The sequence below is a fragment of the Megalobrama amblycephala genome, linkage group LG4 (genome assembly GCF_018812025.1).
Source record: "Megalobrama amblycephala isolate DHTTF-2021 linkage group LG4, ASM1881202v1, whole genome shotgun sequence".
In the NCBI taxonomy this organism is placed as follows: Eukaryota; Metazoa; Chordata; class Actinopteri; order Cypriniformes; family Xenocyprididae; genus Megalobrama; species Megalobrama amblycephala.
Window position 1 is genome coordinate 35,364,691 of NC_063047.1, and position 27,239 is coordinate 35,391,929.

General features: G+C 36.9%; 1 protein-coding gene across 3 annotated transcripts in view; it reads left to right on the forward strand.

Moving 5' to 3' along the window:
- Positions 1-4,258: 4,258 nt before the first annotated feature.
- dapk1 (death-associated protein kinase 1) overlaps positions 4,259-27,239 on the forward strand; it is an 84,881-nt gene continuing 61,900 nt past the window's right edge. The window contains exons 1-3 of one of the 3 annotated variants that reach the window (XM_048189059.1): positions 4,259-4,507; positions 7,448-7,630; positions 8,150-8,310. In XM_048189059.1, the coding sequence (XP_048045016.1) occupies positions 8,249-8,310 (62 nt within the window). In that variant the 5' untranslated portion in view covers positions 4,259-4,507; positions 7,448-7,630; positions 8,150-8,248. Of the gene's footprint in view, positions 4,508-7,447; positions 7,631-7,784; positions 8,043-8,149; positions 8,311-27,239 lie in introns of those variants that run through there. The other 2 variants (XM_048189057.1, XM_048189058.1) reach the window with 2 other exon arrangements.

Here is a 27,239-nt window from a genome sequence, read left to right on the forward strand (position 1 = left end):
TGCACTGTGTTTACAACATCAACAGTGTAGGAGACATTTCATTGCACTATACAATGTCAACAGCGTAGGAGACTGACGGGGAAGAAAAGAAATTGTTGAATAAAGTCGTTATTTTTGTTTTGTTTTTGCACAAAAAAAGTATTCTTGTCGCTTTATAACATTAAGGTTGAACCACTGCAGTCACGTTGACTATTTTAACAATGTCTTTACTACCTTTCTGGAAACTGGTTATGACATTGATGTGTATAGAGAGGTCAGAAGCTCTCGAATTTCATCAAAAATATGTTAATTTGTGTTCCGAAGATGAACAAAGGTCTTACGGGTTTGGAATGAAATTAGTAATTAGTAATTAGTAATTAGTAATGAAGTAATTAATGACAGAAATTTCATTTTTTAGTGAACTAACCCTTTAATGTGGTTGCTACTTCCTACATTTGGCCACGTACGCATAGCAGCTAAATTCAGTTATCACTTCACCTTTTAGTGCTTAATCCTGTTCTGCACACACACCATTCAGTATGCCATGCACTCACTGCGTAGAATATTTGTAAATGCGGTTATCACTACCTTAATTTTTCAAGAGGCTGTCACTCCTGTAAATTACTGAACTGTTTGTCTACAGAACAGGATTGGATTGACAACTGAATTTACCTGCAGTGTGTACATGGCCAATTATTTATCTTGATTAAGGTTATGAAAATACAACTGTTCATTGTTAATTCATGTTAGATCAGGTCCATTAAATAACATGAACAGATACAACCTTTGATTTTAATAATGTATTAGTCAATTTTGAAATTAACAACTAAGAATAAAAGATGCTTTAGAAGAATTTTCATTGATAGGCCTACTTTAATGTTAACAAAATAGTTAACTTGTTAAAGGTGCTAAAGAGGATCTTTTCGTCGACTGAGAAACCAAAGACTGTGAGTTTTTGAAATGAGCGCATGCGTAAGAACAACCCCCCTCCTTCACAGCTCATTTAGAGGGAATGCCTCCCAAAACTCGTGCACAAGTACTGGAACACGAGTGTTTACCACAGGCATTCGCTATGTTGTGTTAGTGGATTCATTATGTCAGACTCACCGCAGGTAACTCATAATCTGCAGTTCTGTCTCCTGACAAAAACACTACATGCGGCGCCTGTAGAGTGTGGAAAGGTACTGGAGCGCGCAGCCGCGCACGTCTCGCACAAGGAACGTCATGGCAGTGATTGACAAACCAGAGGGCCAATCGTTTACTCGATGATCGTGTAAATGATTGGCTGATGTTTTTAAGGCCCTACCTCATGCACACATGATGTATATTAATATTATTCCTTTCAGTGTACCTAATAAATAGTCTTTTATCAGTTAGTAAAGACGGTTTCAAGTAATATTGCAAAAATGTATAAAACAAAACATCCTCTTTAGCACCTTTAATAAACAGAATGGTACTGTAAAGTCTTAAGGGGTGGTTGATTATGATTATGATTGATTGATTATGTCTGCAAAGTTATGACGCTCATTAGACAGGTTCTCATTATTAGAAGAGGAAGAGTTTTTGTAGTAGAGTGTTGTTACCATGCCGTCATTTTACGCCGGACTGCTTCACAAACAAGGGTCAATTCAGCGTTGAATTTGCACAAAACATTAACAAGATGGCACATGCTATAAGCAACATAAATGTATCCACTAACCGTTCAGAAACATAAAGATGCATTCTATAAGTTTTAACCTCTTCCTGAGTCTCTCCATCAGTGTCCGACTCCGGTTGTAAGTGGTGAACACCATTTAGCCCTGGGTATACTTATTTTTTTGGCTGCGTGAGTTTCTCTAGCTTTGTTGTTAAGCAACTGAAGCGCGAACTGTTAAAGCTCCTCCCTCTTCTAGAAAAGGTGCGTTCACATCACCTCGTAATTCCTGTAATTACAAGATTCTAGCTTGTAAAAAGTGTTCATTTCCTCGTAGAGCTCATAATTACAGCTTGGGAGTTTTACAGTTTTCTGAAAGCTCCCACGAGTCACACGTGGTCGCTATACCACCTGACCACAGTATATTCAAGGCATTGATAGTGGTGTCATAGAAATGTATAATTCTTGGACCGAGGACGTGAACAGCTCCGAATATAACATCAGGTGTTGTCATTTCAAGATTCTGGTAAATACGAGGTGGTGTGAACGCAGCAAAAACATCTGGGAGCAGCAGCTCATTTGCAATTAAAGGGACACACACAGAAATATGGAGGACCAGGAGTGCCACATGAAAATAAAACGAAGAATCAATTAATTAATTTAATAATTCAAACATAAAAATGTATATAAAAAAATATATCGTTCCCTCACCATATGATCTCGAGGTCATGACTTTACATCGCGTGGCCTCGACATAAAGATGTCGTTATCTCGACAAAATGATCTCGTGGCCACGAGTTATCACGTTCCCACTAATTAATATCTTGTGGCCACGACATATTATCACGTTCCCACGAGTTTATATGTTGTGGCCGAGACAAAACGAAATGAACCGATCATGTCCTCTCCCGGTCACCGTACTAACTGTCCAATGACAGTGCAGGTTACTAGTGAGAGAGGATTGGCTCTTCAAATTGAGGCGAAAGATGATTGGTTGCTCCCACGTGTGTACTGTCCAATGGCATTTTACCACTCGATTGACAAATGGATAAAGAAAAGCATTTGGCAAACCGACAAAGAAAAACAAATTGGTAAATAGAGAGAAAAAAGCATTTGCCAAATTCTTTTTAAAAAGGCGATTTAAATGCACATTTAAAATGATGTACTAATGAACTTTTTATTGTTTTATTGATGCACGTTTTAAAAAAATGAATTAAATAACCTGTTTTAAATTTGTCTATTTATTTATACATTCAAAAAAGATTTTTAAAATTTAATGTTTTAATGTTTTATTAAACTATATTAAAAAACAGTATTTAAATAAACAACTTTAAATATGTATATTAATTAATTTGCCCATATAAAAAGTGATTCATTTATATACATTTTTATGTTTAAAATATTAAATTAATTAATTGATTCTTCGTTTTATTTTTATGTGGCACTCCTGGTCCTCCATACAGAAATGCCTGTTTTTGCTCCCAAGCAAATAGGGGCAAATTTGACAAGCTATGATAAATGATCTGTGGGGTATTTTGAGCTGAAACATTCTGGGGACACCAATGACTTATATTACATCTTGTAAAAGGGGCATTATAGGTCCCCTTTACTAATGTTCAAAAGATTATGAACCATAGTTTAAAAGCTTTAGTTTTCAAAATAAATTACACAATATTACTGTTTTTACTGTATTTTTGATCAAATAAATGTAGCCTTCATAAGCATAAAAGACTTCTTTCAAAAACATTTTTAAAAATCTTACTAACCCCACACTTTTGAACAGTAGAGTATTCTTCTTTAGGACAAATAACACCTAATGTTTGTGTCTCTGTTAAAGTGTGTGAACATGAGAGAGGTGAGAGGAACACATTATCCCGTGACAGGAACACCACATGGGGGATATGAGCAGGGGTGAATAAAGTGGGGAGGTGTTCCGATTCTTCCACATCCCTGCTGGGCACCTCCATCTCCAGCATTTTATCTGAGTCAATCTGCTGGAAAAGAGGCTTTGAAGATTTGTCTTATTTTTTCAAATAAAAAAATTCATTTCCTCCATTTCATTTTAGTTCAATGCATATGAAAGCAAAGGGTCATTTTAGCACCTGTTGATCATGTGAGCTCATTTGAGTATTTGTGTAAAGATATAAAGCTGACTTGACTTCAAATGTAATTTAAGCGTAAGGATGGCATCCCAAACTTTTTTTTTTTTTTTTTTTCAAATAAATGTTTGCGAAATGAAAAGCGCTGGACATTAAAAGGAGAATCTGGAGTGCTTTATTTATTAAAGGCCTCTCCCAAAAGAAAGAAATGAATCAAGCCTGCAAAAATGAGATGAAATTCTTCAACATATTGAACATGTGTTCCCAGTCAAAGTTTGGATGAGTTCAGCACATCCCCACAGCTCTAATCTGAAACACTGAAGGAATCTAAGGTTACACAACCAATGGCGTTTCCATTAAAAATACACTTTCTTAATTTAATTTTTTGTACTTCTTTATTTTAAACACATTCACATATCTAACACATTAGAATGTTTTCCTTTGTTATGTTAGCATGCTTTCTGCATGAGGTCATATGATTATTAACAGATGTTTACTTGTTCCCTCATTGAGTCATTGCTATTGCATGCAAAACAGATCACAAAAGAGTAAACAGAACAGCTGACACTTGCTTTTCACACTCATACGAGCTACACTTATTTCTCAAAATAAATAGGTTGTAAGAGGAAATGGATTATTACTATCATTTTTTTACTGTTGTGAGGTCTGGATAACTCCTTTAAAGACAGTTCCTCTCTCTGTGCGAGGTGGTGAAGATGTTGAGATTTAGAGTGAACACTTAACAAAAGCCTCAAAACGCCTGTGGCTTCAACACGGTGGCAAGAAAACAAAGACTGTAAGTTAAAGTTTCTGTGTGTACTCCTATCATTTGGCTGTCAGGACGGCTGTTTGTGTAACTCTGATGCATAGATTAAAGACATAAGCTTAAGGGACATAAAATGTGCAGGTACAGACACTTGTGGCTGTTTCCTCATGGCCATGTACATGTCGCCTTGTGTTTGCCTTCATGAACGCGTGAATGTGTGTGAACAGCTGTGAAAACACTAGTGATTTATGAGTGCCAGTGGCCAGAGATCACCACACTTGACCATGTTGTTCTGACATTGACAACCGCATAAACATAAAGTTGTCACAAGGGCTATATTTTAGTTACTATAAGATTTTGAGTCCAATTGTCCAATTGCATAAATGCTTTGCTTTTCTATATAAGTGGTTTTCTTTTTTACTTTAGATAGATTTTTTTTTTCTGAAATTAGAGTCAGTAAATGGGAAGTTTTAGAATATAAGCATCTTTAGAATCTTTAGAATATAAAGATATTATTTTAGAATATGAAATATAGGAATGTAAAAAAATAGGTCTGTGAAGAAAATCTTAGTTAACTATCATGATTTTATTTTATTTTTTTCCAAAATCGATATGAATTCATATTTAATTGCTTTATTATAGTCCTATAGACGAGGTGGAGGAAAGTTACCTCTTTTATTTCAGCAGAGGCCAATATGCACCAACAATCATGTACAAGAGTATCATTCAAATTTTCCCCATGGTCTAGACTAGAGTTAAAAAAGCAATCAAAACGTAGTAATATCGAATCGCAATTATTAAAAATCATAATACATATTGTATCGGCACCCAAGTATTATGACAGTATCAAATTGAGAGATTGGGAGGTGTATCGTACCAGCACTATAAAAAAATATGACATTAAAAATTATCTGCATCTGACAATTACACAAAGAAAAGTCATTCAAAACACACGTCTAATTCAAAACCATTTGCAAAGTAATTCTCCATAATCATCTCAGTATGGCCATTTTTTACACAGGGCCATTAAAAACAAGCTGATGTAGGTCTATCTGTCTTTCTAACTGTAATAAATTGATAGTAATTTGATTAAGATTTGTCCTCATGTAAACTGGGTTAACAAATTCTTGGCAGTGAAAAATGGCCAATTTTAAAGAAAAGGCTATAAGATGAGAACACAAGAGAGATAGAGATGCAGGCTGAGCAGGTGTGAGAAAGAACTTGTCACTTCAGGTTAATTAAAGTAGAAAGACACACACACACACACACACACACACACATACTCTCTCTTTCTCTTTCTCTCTGAGGACATGAGTGACTCCCAGCTTGACTGTTTGAGAGAGAGTCGAAAAAGAAAGTCCCACGACCAGAAGTGGGGGGGGGGGGGGGGGGACAGTGGTGTCTCATCATGAGTCCATATGGGTCACCAAAGCCTGAAAATCTTCTCTGATTTAGTCTATGTTAATTTCAGATGAGAGTGCACTTATCCCAGAGCCAGAACTATAAAACGTTTTATTGGATGTATGGCCAAAGCCTAGCTACAACTACTATTTTAGACACAAGATGGCGCGCTAAAATTAACAAATGCTTTAATTCGGAGGATTCATATGAAAACTCTGACAGGACTGTCTGAATGTATCCAATAGGCTTTTGCAGACGTTCAATATACAGAGAGTTGCTCTATATTCACCATCAGGTCTATCTGTCACCCTTCTGACTATAAACAGCACAACATAAAAGTTAATTATCATGGCAGTGCAAGTCTGACACATTCTACAATCATTCCGTCCGTCCAACATATTTCATCAATGCGAGGATGATAATAATCACCTTAGTCAACACTTAGCCTACATTCTTGAAGGCAGACACGAGTCAAAACATAGCCTATAAAAGACTGACATTAACGATCTGCTGTCAACAATAAGCTGTGGGGCATGTTTATTTCACCACACTGTGAGGAAAAACACGCCTGTGTACTGAATTGAAAACAAAGTGTCTGTTAAACGAAAAAAAGTCAAAACCAGTGTATGCATATCAGTTTTGACGTGTTTTATTGTTTCGTGGTTGACCAGTGAGGTCACATGGTCTTCTTACAATTACAAACAGCCTACCACAATTATGTGTCACTGTCTTGGAACTACGTTACCAGAAACTTTGTATATGAAAAAGGGTCACATTAGTGTTCCAACTAGACTTACTCAATTGGTTTTACTTTTACTCTGTTCTGTCTAGCAAAAACACCTGTCCAACGAGATTCAGCACCCGCAATGTATATCTGTACCAGTAGATGGTGCAAGTGTATCATAGTCAAACTGCTCTCAGAGTCTACTGCTCTCAGACGATCTACAAAGTGCTTTAAATAAAAATATTAGAATTACAGAACTTTTAATAAATGTATTTTTTTCTTGTGAGACATAGCATTGATTATTGAAGAAATGCTGCAGAATAGGGAGAATCATCAAGCAAAATAAACATTGTTTCATATAAATGCCTATAATTGGGCTACCTGGAAAAACGTTAAGATTTACACTGTTTAATGAAAATCCTTTGGTTGGTTTATATTTGATTTATCAGAGGTGTTCTGTGGCAAATACTTTGGTTGTTAGACACTTTTTTTTTATTGCAGCCCACCACATACATAAACTACAAATACATAAAGCATAATGTCAAACAGAGATCAGACACAGCACAATTTTTGGGCATGTGCAATGGAGGCTGGACAGACCGATAGATAGATAGATAGATAGATAGATAGATAGATAGATAGATAGATAGATAGATAGATAGATAGATAGATAGATAGATAGATAGATAGATAGATAGATAGATAGATAGATAGATAGATAGATAGATAGATAGATAGATAGATAGATAGATAGATAGGGTCTCAGTTACATTTGAACACATCTGAAGAATATTGATCAAAATGTCTAGACTATAATTTTGATTATAATGAGCATTTCTCCACAGCGCCCCCTCAGGTGGACTGCAGGCGATCTTTTTACAGAGAGCCCCGCACCATCTACATTGTTACAATCCTCCCATTTCCTGCAACAAAACACTTCCATGTCTCTCGTGAAGGGTATGCTGTTTTATCGCTTCACAGTGGATCGTACCTGCTGCCTGGGGATTGACAACGATGGAAATATAAAGGTAAGCTACTTTTATTCGCTTTTATTGAAGTAATAAGCATGTTACCGGTAGGAGCATGCTATACTCTTAGACCGTGTGAGTAAGGAATACGCCAGGTTTCTCTAACGACATGAAACCTAAAAGGGGGGCGTAGTTTTAACGAAACATTTCATTTTATATGGTGTGTCAACCGCCTACACAATGTTATTTGGATATATTGTCTGTTTTCTTGCCGTGGTGAGTGAACACTGGGTTACGTATGATCACGAGCAGGTCCTCACACACACATATCAAGCTGCGCTGTTCACTTGGCAACGCCAATCGCCGTAGACGCCTTAACAAAACCACGGTTACCTTCTCCCGTATGAGGTTTACTAGTTTCCACCCACCGGTTAAAGCAGTCTGAACGCACACAAACAGTAGCTGACATGCGGTGAGTGTAGTCGGTGGCTCAGAAGAGGTTTTTATACGAGTCGAGAAGACACTGAGCGGTTTTACGCACAACGCGCGTTTCTCTCACGCGTCTCTCTCTCTCCTCAGAGCGAATATGAGAGGGGTTCGCCGCAAACTGTCATTAGGTTGACAGAGATGGGCTGCTGATTTGGGAATCCCGGAGAGCTGGAAGCGCCCAGGAACACCATGACCGTGTTCAACCAGGAGAATGTGGAGGATTATTACGAGATTGGAGACGAACTCGGGAGGTACGTGATGATTTTGGGGCGTTAGGTGAAATTTATTCCGTGCAGTTGGTTGTATTGGATGAATTATGTGCTTATATTTATGAAACGTCAGTTTCTAATTAACTTCATGAAAACTGTTAAAAATAAAGGTTCCAAAAGAGGGTTTTCGCAGGTTCCTTTATCAAAGGAGTTCCGGTTGGACCTTTTTTTCTTAGTGTGAATAACATTCTAATAATCTGAATAACCTTTTTCACAAAAAAGAATATTTTGTATAGTAGAAAGTTCTAAGGATGTTAAAGGATCTTCATGGAACCACATATTCCAAGAAAGAACCTTTTTTTTTTTTTAAACAATGAACCATCGGATACACCATCTACAGTTGTTCAGTCAGCATACACAAGACACCTTTAAGTTGGTGCATAGGTCTTTCGGGGTGGGCTGTACTACTAAAAAAGTACCTAAAAGTACCATGGTATTACCCTTGGTTTTTAGGAAATGATAATACCATTGTATTCTTTGAAGTAGCTTGAGCTGCCATGTTAGTACCATTTAGTACCATGGTATATATCTTAAGTGTCACGATTACTGTACCATGGTACCTCCACATTACTGGACACCCTGTAAGAAAGGGTAGGGTTGTTGCCAGGGTGGTCTCAACTCGTTACTGGGTATATCAAACCCCCCTGGAGCCAGGAAATCACTGGTTGTCGCTCTAGACAGATGTTCGTACATTCCTGGTTGTAATGATCTCCAGTGGCATTTATTGATTAATGGGGTTCAGATGGCTGTGAAGACCCAATGTGTAGATTTCTCTTCTGGGACCCTTAACTTGAGAGGTTGATCAAGATAAATTGGGTTAGTCTGCTATGCTGCGACTCAATGACAATTGCATTTTTACTTAATAATTTGGCTGTTGAGGACATCCAGTCAGCAATTGATTCCATTTTGCAGGGTATCTCTACTTAGTTCTTATTAGGGGATGGTCACACTACACTTTTCGATCTATTCACATGCATGTGAATGCTGGAGATTGGAAATGGGAGCTCATGTAAAGAAGCTTCACATTTCAATATTTGGTGGACTCTGACTAACATGCGAATTCGTATCACTGAAATGTGACAAATAGAAAATCGATACGTCATGGCGTGACCTCTTAGTTGAATTAAAAGAAAACATTTTTAAAGCTGTAGATTGGCAGCATTGTGGGGAAGTAGAGTAGATTGTATATTTTTAGATTTTAGATTTACTATTATTTATTATATGTTGAATTTATGTTTTTAAAAAAGATGCCTTGAGAAGTCATGAACGTTGCAGTGTCCAAAGAGATTTTACATCCTCAAAATGTGGTGTTTGTGTAATACTATGTGTAATATTTCAGCATTGGTGGTCAGGAGATGGATGTTCTTTTGAACTGGTTTTCATGAGAATGCAGTTTCTTGGATTCCCATTGACTTCACTGTGTGGGCGATAAATCACCACGCACATAGGGATGAGTCTGCTCCTTGTGTGGGTTGTGGGAAATCGGGCTGTTTTGTATTTAAGAGAAATATTTTATGTGTTAGTGCTTACGTAACAGCCTATAGGATGCCGATGCATTGCTCACGCTTGCTGAAATCTGTTACATAATGCATAAACGTACTGAGGGGACTTTGAATCGAATGTTGACGATGTTCTTGTCATTGGCTCCTGAGGGATGACAGCATCTGTTGGTCGTTCTTATTACATAATTGACTCAATGACTTCAAAGCTGACTAGCTTACTCCAGTTATTACTGAATTAAACTGATTTTGTAATAGAGAAGTAAGAAAGCAGTATAAAGCACTTAGGGATTGTGTTTCTCACTAGAATTGCATCTGAGTTTGGTTATTTGTAAAATGCTGTTAGTTAATTTGCATATTCATGAGTATTGATTTCATGTTTAAGTCTGGACAGCTTTTAATTGACAGTTACGTGTTTTAACTATTTAAATATGCATGAACCTTCCTCTTATTTATTGGTAATCTTTGTAATTTAAATGTTTGATTGAAAGCACCAACTTGAATGAATTGTCATGTTTCTGTTTATGATGAGTATTGTGTATTTTATGCTGTCCTTGAGTCTTTAATCGTATGTTGGATGCGTCATTTTACATATTCAAAATTATTTGAATAGTATTGAAGACAAAACATTTGAATATTATGGTTTCACCATGACAGCTTCATGACTAGTGATTAGTTAGGGTTATGCCATAGAGCTACTAATCCCACTATTGGATGAATTGATTGCAGCTTGTTGAAGGTATCTATGACTCTGTGTACAAAAGAGTCTGAAATAAAACAATGGGACCACCAATCATTGAAGCCCACTGGCACATTTTAAGTTCCCAATTTCATCCTGCATAACAAAAATGCCCCCTTCCCTCCTTCACTAACAAAACCTCCAATTCAGGACCAAGAACACCATTCAATTGTTCCCAAAACAGCCATTAATTTCTTTACCCTCCTCACCACCATGTTCAGCGCTTAGCTTTGATGCCTCATCAGAATGGTCAAGCATACCCCCCATCATTGAGGCGTTTCTCGGTGCTTGCGTGTTACTCGGGCTTTAAGGTTAAACACACAGACTCTCTTTATGGGGCTTATGAGGCTTCAGCCCATGGAAGCTCTTAAGTGAGGAGGTTTCTTTATTCTGATGGGAACTGCTCCGGGTGGTCCTCCTCAGAGTAGGAGGAGCAGTGGTCTGTTGACTAAATTTGAAGCGGGGGGTTCGGCTGGCACTGCTTTTCATGGATTAATACTATGAACTGCCACAACTCAAAGGTGAAGTGTGTAATTTTTTGCACCAACAGCGACAATGAATGTAATATTGCAAATTTATTATCGTTAACTAAAACTAATAAAAACATTTTTGTTAATTGAAACAAAGCTGAAATAAAATATAAATATTAGATTCTAACTAAAAGACAGAATCAAAGTAAGTTGAAGCACTACAATTATTAAGTATAAATAAAAGGAAACTAAACTAAAACTGAAATAAAAATGAAAACTAAATAGAAACATTTAAAAAAAAATACAGAAGCGCTTAAACAAAATTACTGAAAATTAAGATAAAAAGTAAAACTGAAAATATAAAAGCTAATCGAAATGATGAATAAAACATATAAAAGCATATAAACAACACTAAAATAATACTGCCCCAACGTTTCATTGGATCCCACCCTTAGCCCAACCCCAAACGCTTAAAGTCGCCATGAAATCAAATTTTTTTTTTTAGTACATATGATAGCCTTACTGTTATCTATAAGCTAGTGTGCTCCAAAACAATGACAAAATTCATATTTATAAGATAAAAGCATTCAAAACTTAGTCTCCCACTTCTGCCAATATGGATCCATGATTTTGTTCACAAAACGGATCCATTTGAATTCTTCACAGAATGCTATATTTTAAATCGATGGAAGAGATTAGGAGGAGAAACAGTTAGAGATTAGAAGGAAACTGAGGCTTTACAGAGCTCAACAGCCTTGGCCGAGCTGCGATATAAACGAAATGCTATTGGCTATTTTAAAAAACGGGAGAAGATGTTCGATATGCCCTGTCTTCCTGTTTGAGTGGAAATTACGTCAACACATTGAATAATGCTGCACATTCCAAGGCACTTCAGTGGGCCTTAAAGTTCCACTCTCACTTAAAGCCAGATTCCAAGTGCTTTACCTTATTCAAAGTACATTAAACATCACTGAACAACTTTTGAATGGGAGTCTGTCTGTCTGTCTGTTTCATGCAGTATGGATCTTTTCTAGCCCACTCTCAGAAGATAAGCATCAGCTTTAATGCTAATGCTAAAAGTGAAGATGAATTCCCAACCAATAAGGAGCTCCTCTCATTTTACAGTTCACTCAGTAATGATATATGCGTTCCTCTATCACATTAAGTCTCTAAGACCGACTATAAGCTTGGCTGCACTCTGTCTGTCCTGCCACTAATTGGTTCCCCTTTGTGTCTGTTTGCTCTGGCTGTGTGTGTGAAAGGGGAGGAGTAGATTTTTGCTGGATCTCGCTATCGCTTCAAGAGGAAGTGCTTCTGACTGTGTAGTTTTGAAGAGTGTGCTCCAGAGAACTTATTACCCAGACTGTGATTCTAATGAGATTCCTCCAAAAAGCTGAGATCCCAAGCAGTTTTGAGGAGGGCCACTTTAACAATTTCCCCACTCCCCCGTAATGATATGCAGAATATGCAAGTTGTTTGTTGTTGACCTATATTTGCACCCCAGTGAAATGTGTCAGAGGGTGCTGGTGTGAGGTTTGGAGAGTGGGAGATTAACTTTTTTTACCCAACCAACCATAGTGGTTAATGCATGCCTGATTATATCTACCATTCTTCTCAATGAATTTTAAATATTTTTTATTATTATTATTTATTCATTTACTTATTTTTATATTCATACTTTACCTAGCTTTCGCCATGAAACTACTGATGTGGCATACAACCAAATAACTAAAAAATAAATATATATACCAATCCAAAACATCTTATAGGTCCAGTATGTGTTAATTTCCCTTCCTGGATGTAATAGCCCTCTAGTATCATGGTGAAGATATCTGCTGGTATGAGTGGCTATGCACACATAGCGTCATTCAGAGTGCACTAGTGTGAAACGTAGCTACTCGTCTGTCTCTGTGTGTTCAGTGGGTGAAGTTTGGGTGTCTCTTGTGAAGCCTAATGAGATCTGTGGGGGTGAGAGTGTGAGAATGTGTATGAGATCAAGAGCATTTGTGAGCGAGCGTGCCGGGAGGGTCATGGTACACTGTAAGACAATCCTGCTGTGAAGTATTAGCCTTGACCAGTGAAGCATGTGTAAGACATGAGTGAAAGTTAGAGGTTTTTTTCTCTGTCTGTCATTTTCTGTTTGGCATGGTGAATGCAGCTTTTGAGGATACAAAATATGTCCCCCCCAAGCATCCCAAACTAACCATCTTAACTGGGCTTCCTGGATAGTACAAAGGTTAAAATGGTCACATCTGACCACAGCATGTTAATCAGTGCCAATAAAGAAACATTGTTAGTCATCGACAAAAGCATGGCAGTTTTTTTAATGTTTTTTTTCTTTCTGCTTTTGATGTGCAATAGATTTGGCTAGTTAGCATGGTCCAGTTCTGCATTCTGTGGGCATCAAGCATCTTTCTCAGTTTATGGCCATTCAAAAAGTAGCCCTGTATTCTGCTGAAATGCAATTTGTATGTTGCTTACAAAAAAGTGTTTCATAAGGGATAATATATTGGTACCAATATGCTTATAGGCTGATATTAGAAATGTTTAAAGGGTTAGTTCACCCAAAAATGAAATTTCTGTCATTAATCACTCACCCTCATGTCGTTCCACACTGGTAAGTCCTTCGTTCATCTTAGGAACACAAATTAATATATTTTTTACAAAATCCGATGGCTCAGTGAAGCCTGCATTGCCAGCAAGATAATTAACACTTTCAGATGCCAAAAAAGGTACTAAAGATATATTTAAACCAGTTCATGTGACTACAGTGGTTCAACCTTAAAGGTGCCGTAGAACGTTCTTTCACAAGATGTAATATAAGTCTAAGGTGTCCCCTGAATGTGTCTGTGAAGTTTCAGCTCAAAATACCCCATAGATTTTTTTAAATAAATTTTTTTAACTGCCTATTTTGGGGCATCATTAACTATGCGCCGATTCATGCTGCGGCCCCTTTAAATCTCTCGCTCCCTACCCTCCCGAGCTCTTGACTATAAGTGCAGTTATACAGTGCATAGACAAAGTTCACACAGCTAATATAACCCTCAAATGGATCTTTACAAGATGTTCGTCATGCATGCTGCATGCATGCTTCGGATCATGTGAGTATAGTATTTATTTTGATGTTTACATTCGATTCTGAATGAGTTTGAGGCTATGCTGCGTGGCTAAAGCTAACATTACACACTGTTGGAGAGATTTATAAAGAATGAAGTTGTTTATGAGTTATACAGACTGCAAGTGTTTAAAAATGAAAATAGCGACGGCTCTTGTCTCCACGAATACAGTAATAAACGATGCTAACTTTAACCACATTTAACAGTACATTAGCAACATGCTAACGAAACATTTAGAAAGGCAATTTACAAATATCACTAAAAATATCATGTAATCATGGATCATGTCAGTTTTTATTGCTCCATCTGCCATTTTTCACTATTGTCCTTGCTTGCTTACCTAGTCTGATGATTCAGCTGTGCACAGATCCAGACGTTAATACTGGCTGCCCTTGTGTAATGCCTTTAACATGAGCTGGCATATGCAAATATTGGGGGCGTACATATTAATGATCCCGACTGTTACGCAACGGTCGGTGTTATGTTGAGATTCGCCTGTTTTTCGGAGGTCTTTTAAACAAATGAGATTTACATAAGGAGGAGGAAACAGTGGAGTTTGAAACTCAACGTATGTCTTTTCCATGTACTGAACTCTTGTTATTCAACTATGCCGAGGTAAATTCAATTTTTGATTCTAGGGCACCTTTAATGTTATGAAGTGATGAGAATACATTTTGTGCGGCAAAAAAACAAAATAACGACTTTATTCAACAATATCTAATGTTGGGCGATTTCAAAACACTGCTTCATGAAGCTTTGAAGCTTTACGAATCTTTTGTTTTGAATCAGTGGTTCGGAGCATATCAAACTGCCAAACTCACATGATTTCAGTAAACGAGGCTTCGTTACGTCATAAGTGTTTCAAAATTTCAATGATTCACCACTGGGAGGCATGACTTTGGTAGTTTGATACAAGCTCTGAACCACTGATTCTAAACAAAATGTTAAAGAATTTTAAAATCAGCCATTTATCAGTTATTGGATCAATGGTATCAGCTATAATTGTGATCCTACCTTATATTACAGTAGACCCTGGTTCCACAGTCCCAGGCTAAAATGCATTATTGAGCTGTTTTAACTGATAGCAACTTGCACTGATATTTCTTAAAATATGTCAGTGCCATTGTTTTGTCTCAAGATGCAGTATTGTTTTTTTCTTAGGCGTGTTTATAAAAGCTACTTAAATACCATAATTTAATTAAGGCCTACTACTAGATGTAGACTAACCAGACCTAGATGTTTTACACATGACCGATAATTTATCTTGTGCTGTGAAATTATGCATAGTCAATAGTAAAGCGTTACAGACTGTGCAGACTTTTGCAGTACTATCAGCCAGTCAGTCAGTGTTGTCAGCCATCATTTTCCTGTGGCTTCAGAGTGAATAGTCCCATAGCATTTACAGCTCAGGTGATTGACTCTAAAACATTGTCCAGAGCTGACACCCATGAGTAAAGATGTCAGAATTCAAATTTAGTTCCTGTGCCAGCTGAGGAACTACCACTGAGGTGAATGACAATGCTGACAGTTGGCTTTCTCCAAGTAGTGTTCCTTGATTATGTCAGTTCTGTTCTTGTTTCCTGTGATTAACAGAAACCCTGGTCAACTGGAGAATGCCATGAGCTTGGGTGCAGGGAGATTTAATGCATCCTGCAGCTCGTGGCCTGTGTGTGTTTATACACGATAAAATATGTGTGTACTGTACATAGTAACCTGGTTACTTTTTGTGCCACTCCTTCGACAGCTGACTTGACTGGACTGTGAGATTATAATATTCGGCTTAATGACATTTGAATTGTATTTCTTTGAGACATGAATGCTTTGTACTATCCACAATATTCTATTGTTTAACTAATTTAACAGTTCTTATTTCATAATAAGCAATGACGTGGTGCTATTTACACTTTGAAACCATTCATCATGCCTTTCTTATATTCTCTCACCACCTGCTAGAGTCATCTTGTATGGGTACAAATGCTGTTTTATCACAGCCGGTTACTAGAGTTAATACCTCACACTAGAGTTAATACCTCACGGTGTTGTCATACACACAAGAGACCTCTTGCAGAGTCCAGGATGTGTTGCTACAGTGGATCATAGTCCATTAATCAACTTTATTTGCAGAGCCAATACTTTTTTGTTCAGTGCTTGGTTTTATGCTGCAGTCACCATAATGATTGTGCGCATCAGCCATGATGGGGCTATTTAATGTTAAGTGTTAGCATATGAATATGAATAATGGGAATCCTCCTCCTGAATCATGATTCTTAATAGCAAAATACTGCGACTGATTGGCTGTATCTTGGAAGTTTAAAGGTGGCTTGACCAAGAGCTGTGAAACAGCCTTTCCTCAGGCACATTTGTTAATATTCAGCAGTAAATTTGTGTGAACATGTTATGAATTTTTCTCACAGATCTCTGAGCACCAGCACTGTTAATGCTGTTGCTAAGCTACTGCTGAAGTGATGTCGTGGAAGGAATTCAGACTCCCTGTGCTGGATATCAAGTGCTTTTCTGCATATCTTGTAAGCCATTGTCATTGCCTTGTTGATCATTTTACTCACCTTTTAGCATATTTTTTATCCTTTGTTTTTGCTTAGACCAAGTATTTGACCCTATTTAAAATGGCAAGAGATGCATTGTCACAATTCTTTCATATTGCTGCTTGAAGTGAGTCCAGAACAGTTAATGCTGGCTAATCACATTCCTAAAAGCTTTCTTGTTTTCTTTATAATTGTTCTTTTATGGAGGGGGTTGAGTTACTATATCCTCAGTTACTGTTAAGATGTCAATACTAAAGCTGCTGAATGTGCTTTCAATGCTTATGTTTTGACAGTAAGCAGTGCTTGTCGAAACCAGGTGAATGTCAGTTTCTGTCTACATCAGGGCATTTGGAAGATAAGGCCCGCAGCAGACTTCAGGTCTCCTCCCCTGGGTTGCTATGGGAACCACCCATTTATCCAGATCTTTCCAGGCGTAGCTATCATTTAGGGCTCGGTCATCTGTGGGACTTCCTCCATTAGCAACGCTTTCTTAAATGAGGTCTGATTGGTTGAATGTGAGACAGTCCTTCATGCTCATGGGAGAAGTCCAATTAATCGGACAATGCTGATATTCTGATTGGTTACACCGTTTTGATTGAATTACAAATGTGAGCTTGTGTTATAGCTGGATTTTGAGCACTCAAGAGCAGTAATGGCTACTTCAGACCTAGTCATACACATTTGCCACCGGTGCCTCTTCGCACAATGTGTTCTTTGTGACTTTAAATCCACTTGAAAGGACAAAATTACATTCCATTGACATGTCAAATGCCTTTCTGGACAAATCAAAGAGATTTTTTTTCTTTTTTTGGAATGCCAAGGATAAAATGTCCCTATTACATCACAGATATCACCAGAACTAGTGTTATTTTTTTAAAATAAAAACGAGTGACCCAGCCTTTCAAATGGGTCACAAAATTTTAATTAGCATTAAAAAGTTTGGGGTTGGTAAGAATTAGGGCTGTAACGATATGCGATATGAAACCGAAATCGCGATACGCAGGTCCACGAACCTGTATCGCGATGTGAGAAGGCAGAATCGCGACACACCCCTTCCAACTCCCAGAGTTATCCTTCCTGTCCAGATCCAATGCTACCACATTTTTAAATTACTATAAGTATTAGGGGTGTAACGATTTATCGTAGATGGTGTGTCTCAATCAGCTCTCTAGTTCAGTAAGTGTTTCAGGCACACATTGAATCTTGCAAGCAGGTTTAAACGTTTCTCATGTCAGTCTCTTGCATGGTCGCGTGAGAAAAGTCGTGGCTTTCTTTCACCGCAGTGCACAGGAACAGCTGTGCTCACAGAAAAGCAAAAGACGCTTGCGATGCTTTGCTTTAAGAAGTTCTGTGGGGCCGTTCACATATTGCGTCTTTTCCGCGTGCAAGTCAGTTATTATTTTCAAATGTAGCCGCGCGGCAAGCGCGCTCATAATGGGATCAACGCGGTCGCGACGCGCATGCAATTCTCAACTTCTCAGAATGCCGCAAGCGCACCGCAGGTCGTGTGACAAGAATCAACCGATCAGCTATGGCCTTTCCGTAACAAAACATCAAAAGCTCAGCCGAACAGCTGATCATAGCTGTACATGGTGGTTTTTATATCTTATCTCCATCAATATATCTCGTAGTAAAACTAATGCAAGGGCTAGAAATCATTTATCCTTTGCAGAAACATCCTGATCCTCTTGGAGAGCTCAGTTCATGGTTGCATAGCAACGACCGACGCCACGGGAGCGCAAGCGCTTTGGAAAGAAGGAGAAGCGGTGCGGCCGCGCCTTCCACGCGTTTTTAGACGCGATATGTGAACGGCCCCTATTCATAATTCTAAGTTCATGTTAAATTTAACATTTTTTTTCAGTGACAGACAGCCCTATTCAGCTGTTAATTTGAATACAGAAGGTTTTTATTAAAATTTTATATTTATTTATTTTATTGAAATGTGATCTTGTATGTACAACAAGGAAAATTATTGAAATTTGTTCATGTTTTTTTAATAAATCTTGTTTGAATTTCAGTTTCATTTTGTTCAAAATATCGTGATACGTATCGTATCGTGAACTCCGTATCGAGATACGTATCGTATCGTGACCTGAGCGTATCGTTACACCCCTAGTAAGAATGTTTTTAATGTTTTTAAAATAAGTCTCTTCTGCTCACCAAGGCTGCATTTATTTGATGAAAAATACAGTAAAAACAGTTAAAAAATTTAAAGTAAAAAAAAAGCTGAATTTTCAGCATCATTACTCCAGTCTTCAGTGTCACATGATCCTGATTTGATGCTCAAGAAACATTTCTTACTATTTTGAATTTGTTGAAAACAATTGTGCTGCATAATATTTTTGTGTAAACCATGTTTACACAATATTTTCAGCATTCTTTATTGAACAGCATTTATTTGAAATAATAAAATATTTTGTAGCAAATTCAGTGTGCCTTGACTGAATAAAAGAATTCATTTCTTTACAATCCTATTAGCCTAAACTTTTGGAGATTTGGAAAATAGGTCATGCTTTGTTTACAGTTTTATATATATAATGTATATATAATATAAGAATGCTATTTTCCAAAACTATATATAAAACAAAAAATCTAACTATTTTCCATATACAGTACAGTCCAAAAGTTTGGAACCACTAAGATTTTTAATGTTTTTAAAAGAAGTTTTGTCTGCTCACCAAGGCTACATTTATTTAATTAAAAATACAGTAAAAAACTGTAATATTGTGAAATATTATTACAATTTAAAATAACTTTTCTATTTGAATATATTTCACAAAGTAATTTATTCCTGTGATGGCAAAGCTGAATTTTCAGCATCATTACTCCAGTCTTCAGTGTCACATGATCCTTCAGAAATCATTCTAATATGCTGATCTGCTGCTCAAGAAACATTTAATGTGTACAATTGTACAAAATATTTGTGTACAATATTTTTTTTCAGGATTATTTGATGAATAGAAAGTTCAAAAGAACAGTGTTTATCTGAAATCTAATCTTTTGCAACATTATAAATGTCTTTACTGCCACTTTTGATTGATTTAATGCATCCTTTCTGAATAAAAGTATTCATTTCTTTAATTTCTTTTCAAAAAAATAAAAATAAAAATTCTTACTAACCCCAAACTTTTGAACGGTAGTGTATAATGCTACAGAAGCTTTGTATTTCAGATAAATGCTGTTCTTTTGAACTTTCTATTCATCAAGGAATCCTGAAAAAAAAGTACACAACTGTTTTCAACATTGAAAATAATCATAAATGTTTATTGAGCAGCAAATCAGCATATTAGAATGATTTCTGAAGGATCATGTGACACTGAAGACTGGAGTAACAATGCTGAAAATTCAGCTTTGCATCACAGGAATAAATTACTTTGTCAAATATATTTAAATAGTACACAGTTATTTTAAATTGTAATAATATTTCACAATATTACTGTTTTTTACTGTATTTTTAATTAAATAAATGTAACCTTGGTGAGCAGACGAAACTTCTTTTAAAAACATTAAAAATCTTAGTGGTTCCAAACTTTTGGACTGTACTGTATATATATATATATATATATATATATATATATATATATAAGCATGAACTATTTTATTTATTTAATTATTTGCACAATGCAGAGACAACCAATGAAAGTGAGTTCCCCTTAGGACATTTTTACCTTACCTATGTTGCCTTAACCAGTGAAGTTAAGAGTGCTAGCTGTAATAAATAATAAGATATTAGTCCTATACCTCAAGGAAAAAAAAGAGAAGGTGCAGAGAGTTTTTGCATGTCATTGCCCTTATTTTTTTTCCTTGTGACCGAATCTGTCAGTTTCAGTTCCTTAGAGGAGTTTTGTTTCATCAAACAACAATGCAGTTACACCATGTATACAGCGGATGTATTAAGTTGACACGTGTATTTTTGACGTGCTGAAAAATATAATGTGTTGCTTTTTTATGTATTAAAAATAAATGTTTACAGTTACTTCAAAATTGGTGTGTACATATTTGAAGCAATACTACTGTAAAGTAAATTATTTTGCTATTTTACAGTTTCAATTGTAAATTTTAATTTTCCTGTTGCTGAAGTCTACCCTGAGCTGATTGGTTTGTGTTAATGAGTATTCTGAGATGATAAATCTGCATTTGTGTAGACACTGAACACCAGTGTAGTTTTTTTTATTGAAGAACTTCATCAAATAGTTAAAATTATAGGGGGGAAAAAATGTTATGTGAGCTTGTGGCTTTCTTATAGGGGATGTTTAGCAATATATGTTTCATGCAGAGTGTGACCTGGCAAGCCCACATTAGTCTAAGTGTTACCTGTCTCTGAGTAGGATTGCTTATCAGCTCCTGCTGATTGTACACACACAAACCCAGACAATCTTGCTCTAAAGCCCTAATATCCTCAGCTCAAACCTCAGAGTGTGTCAGCTCTACTCCAACCACAGCTCTGTTTCCTTGGTTACTCCTGTGTGGCACTATGGCACTAAGAGATATTGCATAACGTGCAGTTTGGGCGCTAAAGATTAGTGGGCCGTTTTCTCTCTGAACTGTCCACCCACATTCATTTTTTGCTAATGAACCAGTATATGACTCACATATACATATTATCATTTCAAATTATACACATCTAAACGGGCTCATTTCTTGTGTTAAGATATATAGATGTGTTCCCACCCATTGCCATTAAAGGGTTAGTTCACCCAAAAACCCTTACTTACCCTCATACCGTTCCACACTGAATCAGTGTATCGAATCTGCTGTTCGGAGCGCCAAAGTCACGTGATTTCAGCCGTTGGCAGTCCGACACGCGATCTGAATCATGATTCGATATACTGATTCATTATGCTCCGTTGCTTCATGAAGCAGCACCAAAAATATTCTCGTCACTTTATAATATTAACATTGAACCACTGTACTCACATGAATCGATTTAAATATGTTTTTAGTACCTTTATGGATCTTGAGAGAGGAAATGTCATTGCTCCCTATGAAGGCCTCACGGAGCCATCGGATTTCAACTAAAATATCTTAATTTGTGTTCTGAAGATTAACGAAGGTTTTACAGGTGTGGAACGGCATGAGGGTACGTAATAAATGACAGAATTTTCATTTTTGGGTGAACTAACCCTTTAAGCATATATGAGTAACCAAAGATTTCGCAGACATGCTTTGATGGCTGATACTTCTGGTCAGATGTTTTCACTCTGTTAAAATGCTGAGAAATATTGGTATAGTAGGCAGATTTTTGTGTAATGTGTCTGTGTTATAGTCTAAAAACTCTTTAAATCCCAGTTCACGTTTAATTGCGTGGGATGACACTAGCAAGGCTTATTTAATTACACTTGGACCGGATCAGCGGGCTAGAAAAGTCAGTTCAGACTCTGCCAGATTCCTTCCAACAGACTATTCTCTGACCCAAACAAAACTCAGTTCACCATTGGATAAGAGGTTCGCTGTATTTTGAGTACAAAGCTACAGAAAATACTGACTATACTAAGCACATTCGGCATTGCATTACAACACCATTTGCTTTTCAGTTTGATTTTAAATTTGTTACTGCAAGGCATTTTAAATGTGGTAATGTAAAAACTGAAGCTTTTAAAAAGTGTTTTTAACATCCTTTTATCATCAGTTCACATTCATTATGTTAAAATTTAAAACATTTTGTTAAAAAATGTAGTCAGATTTTGTCTTTGGTCATTTTTAATCCAAATGTGTCCCTTAACTTTAAAGCTGACATTGGAACATTCAGTGAACTACGGTAAAAGCGATATGCTAAATGTAACTTATCGATAGCAAAAGTGCTTTTGGTTCCTGGAAAACTGGCAGATTGCCTGGCCCACGGCCTGTGATCTTCACGCTGTGTTAAAATCACTCTATTGATCTGACAGCATGTGCATTGGTGTACCTAACCTGTTTGTGTGTGTGTAGTCAGCATTTCTAAAATAGTTCATTTTGCAGTTTCTTCTTGGATAACAATGAATCTGACTAAAGGTACTGAAGGTTGTACTGTCACTGATATATTTTGTTTTCAAACCAGATAACCCAGATTGGTATTTCACTACTAATAGGTTATTACTTGTGACTGATGACTGCTGTTAAATGGTTAGTTCATCCAAAAATGAAATTTCTGTCATTAAGTACTCAACCTCATGTTGTCCCAAACCCGTAAGACCTTTGTTTGTCTTCGGAATACAAATTAAGATATTTTTGATGAAATCCAAGGGTATCTGATCCACACATAGGCAGCAATGACATTGCACCTTATGAGGTCCAGAAAGGTATTAAAGACATTGATTAAAATAGTCCACGTGACTATAGTGTTTAACCTTAATATTATGAAGCGAAAGGCAAAAACAGAACAAAAATAACAAGTTTATTCAACAAATTCGCCTGTCCCCTGTTATACTGCTTCACTATTTTGATGCAGAGCTTCAGCGTTTACGTCCAAACAACGGCTCAGTATCGGCCAATATTGAGCCCGTCTTCGGACATAAACACTGAAGCTCTGCAACGGAAGTAGTGTAGCAGTATGACGGGGACAGACGAATTTGTTGAGCAAAGTTGTTATTTTTGTTTTGTTTTTGCACACAAAAAGTATTTTCGTTGCTTCATAATATTAAGGTTGAACCACTGTAGTCACGTTGACCGTTTTAATGATGTCTTTCTGGACCTCAAAAGGTGCAATGTTGTTGCTGCCTATGTGTGGATCATATAACCTCAGACTTCATCAAAAATATCTTAATTTGTGCTCTGAAGACAAATGAAGGTCTTCTGGGTTTGGAACGACATGGGGGTGAGTAATTAATGACAGAAATTTCATTTTTGGGTGAACTAACCCTTTAAGATACACTGTAAGTGAACAGCACAGTCACATATCCTGAAAGCTGTTCCCATCACTAGTGATCTGATCTGGTTGGTGGCAATGCTGTCTTTTGAGCAGGGAAAACTCATATCGTTGAAAATATCTTCATACTGAACAGATAAAAATAATTCTAAAAATAACAAATAATTCTTCCTCTTTCTCTTTGAAGCTAAACAAGAAAATTTGCATATCCTCATTCTAAAAGTATTTTGTACATATGCACAACTGGAACCAGTACAACTGACAGATATTTGAGCAGATAATCATTTGTAAGGACAGAAAAAACTTGATTTGTTTTTTGTTTAGAGTCGAAAATGTTGACTTGAAAATGTTGAAGTGGGGGGAAATAGAAAAAAAACTGTCCATATGTATATGGACAAAATGATCAAAAGTGACAGTAAATACGTTAATAATAATGTTACAATATTTTTTGTATTTCAAATAAATGCAGTTATTTTGAATTTTCTATGTATCACTTCTAAAAAAGAAATGGATGAACATGAAGATGATTTTTTCTTAAATAGTTGTAATAGTGTTTAACAATATTACTGCTTTTTAAACTGTATTTTTGATCAACTAAGTATTGTCTGTGAGAGTAAGAGACCTCTTTTCTTACTGACTCCAAACTTTTGATAATTGTGTATAAAAACGCGTAGCTGAACTATTACTAGAATAAACAGAAACTTGCACTCTGGTGAAATTTCAGACTAGGATAAGTTTTTACTTTTGATCTTTTATAAAAAAATTACTGAGCCATTAAAGGAGGAACGCACCAAACGGAAATTTTCGGCCTAAACAGCTATTTCCGGTTTCAAGTCGAAATGGTTTTAGAGGACCAAAATCAGTGACAGAAACAGACGTTTAATTACTGCTTTTCCAGTAGCACGTTTCGACTGTGTTCAGCAGACAGCTCTGGATTGACAATATTAATTCCTCGATTTTAATCGGTAATGATATGGTTTCTTAAATCTAAAACATTTTAGTTTGTGCTGTTTTTTGTTTATGTGCAGCGTGAACAAAACTTCACTAAACTTTTGTAGCGTGTCTGCCATCCAATAATCACAACACGCTTTGTTACTTTTAATATGAAGCAAAGTCTCAACTTTAAAATTCTGTCGATTTTATTGAAATTCAAACAATAAATGAAGTTTTGGCCCTCTTTATTATTATGGCATGGCAGATTGCTGTAGTGTCAGATCGCTCAGTTCAAGCGGCAGCGCACGTGAACTGATCATCTAATTTCCTCTTTACTAGTTACAGCATGAAATAAACATGGGTGAACATCAGAAGGTATGTTGAAAGATACCTTACAACTTGTCGAAATGAATCCTGTCTCATGTAATCTCTCAGTCAGTGTTTTGACATGAATAAAACGGCTTGTAGGTCATAGAGTGGTTTAGTTTTAGCTATTTGAGTGTTGATCATTAAATAATTTTGATTAATTCATTTATTATTTATTTTCAGTTTGGGTTTTCAGCCAAGCGCATCCTAAATTTTCGGTTTCAGCCCAGAATTTTCATTTCGTTGCATCCCTAATGTAAAGAGCCCCTTATTAGAATATTACGTTGTTAGCTTAGCAGCATAATAATAGAAAACTCTATTGAAATCGAATGCAAGTCATGTCTATGTCTAGTTTTGTGTGGTGCACACGAGTGCTCATTGGCCTTGTTTGATATTGGCAAATCACTGGCAGCCTGTTATGGCTCAGGACCTTCATCATTTGTTACTTTCACGCTGTTTTCACCTTAGTTGTCGATTCCATGCTCAATCTACTCTCTGTACAGCTTTTGTAATTAATTAAGCCCCAGCTATCCAGCAAGGCTAATGCTGTGCCCCACCATCTGAAGCACGCCAAGTTAGACTCCATGCCTTTATGATGGTTCAAAAAGTAGATGTTTGGCAGGAACGCTGGCTGCGTAGGGTCTGCTGCCAGGAGGCAACTTTGTTTTCTAAGTCTCGTAAAAGAACAGCTTGGACTGGAGACACGAGGAAGTGAGAGGAAATGAGGGTAGCTGAAACAGCGCCATATTCCCAGGTGTGTCTCCCTCGCTCAAAAGTTCAAAAGTGTGAGGCTTTCAAGAAATGGTGGGATAAATTGTATGATAATCCTGATACTGTAGTGCTTTCAGAATTCAGAATTATTTATGGATCAGACCGGCTTAGATTATGAGCCACTCTTATCGCTGGGCTCTTTGGGTGTAATAATATGGAGGTTGTTGAAAGCAATCTGGGGGCCCGTGTTGTGCTAACCAGTCAGGCACCCCACTGAACACCCTGACGAGCCAATGGTGGGCCGGCACAAAAGCTGCTTTGTCATAAAGCTTGCAGGGGTCGAAACCCAGCCGACATGATTATACAAAGTAGTTATTATCAGACGAGGCAGAGGCCAATATGAAATGTACACTATAGTGTTAATGTTGTCCTTTTTTTGCTTTTTTCCCTCCAATCATAACCACATCCAACCAATTTTTTGTTAATCTATTAATATATTCAGAAATACTTAATTCAGTTCATACTTGCATTGACTTGAATAGAAATCTTCTATGATGAGCATGTTTGAAATTTCTAATTTCTTTTATGATATCAGAAGAAAAAATGCATAATTAATGCTGATTATGTGATTGACCCTTATAGTAACTTTTTATATTATATTAACCAACAAAAAGTACCTGGGATTTTCTTGTATTTGGTTGTTGAATCCCATCTGAGTTGAAACCCTTGGTTGAGTTTTCCCTTCACGCATGTGGATGGAGGCCTTTGAGACCACTTTCATCTCACTGCTGCTATTCTAAGCTTGCATGACGTTGGTTTTGCACCAGGTGAAAATGCATCTCGTTTCCACAGTGTAAACACTCTAAAAGCAAGATGGGAGCAAACACATTCCCTGAGCCACCTGACAATGACTCCTTGAGGTGAGACCGAAGGGAATGAAACCAAAGCTGGAAAAAACCAACAACTCACTTGGCATCTTGGAAAAAAAAACAAAAAAAAAACATTGAGGTTCAATATATTTTTTTTCCTTCTAGTAATCATCACAGATCTCTCTTGTGAATTGTACATCTTTATTTTGCTCCAAGGTTGGTGGTCTGCCGGTTTTTATATCAATATGTGGTTTGTACTCTGAAATGAAAGGGATAAACTGTTTCTTGAATTTCTTTTTTTCTGCTTCCTTGTTCTCCTTTGCCTTTTTCAATTTCCCGCTCAAATGAGCAAGCTAGCGTGCAAAATTGGTAGGTGTCCTTCGTAATCGACAATGTCTGCACTCTGCATTTTAAAAAGTGTTGACAGCTGTCTCATTGTGCACTTTTCTGAGCAATATTCTGCAGTCATTCAATATCAAATGCATTTTATGCAGTGTTTAGGTTTTACTGCTGTGTGCTTACATTTCACATGGCTTCAAATAAGATGAGCAATTAATTGCCATTCCCTTTGTAAAGTGGTTCGGTCTAGTGTTTCTCTCTTTGGCACACGCAGAGGAGTCAGCAGTCACCGATGAGGCTGAGTAATGGGTTCAAAGGTCACTGTTCGTGATATGCTGACATTTTATCTGGTATTAAAGTGTTTTGATGAGCCCATCACTCTTTTTGATGTGGATTACAGCAGGATTCTGCCCTCCAGCTGCGTTTTCTTCATATTGCTCCGTTGAGCCTGGTCTAAGAACAGCGGGAGGGTGGATCTTCTG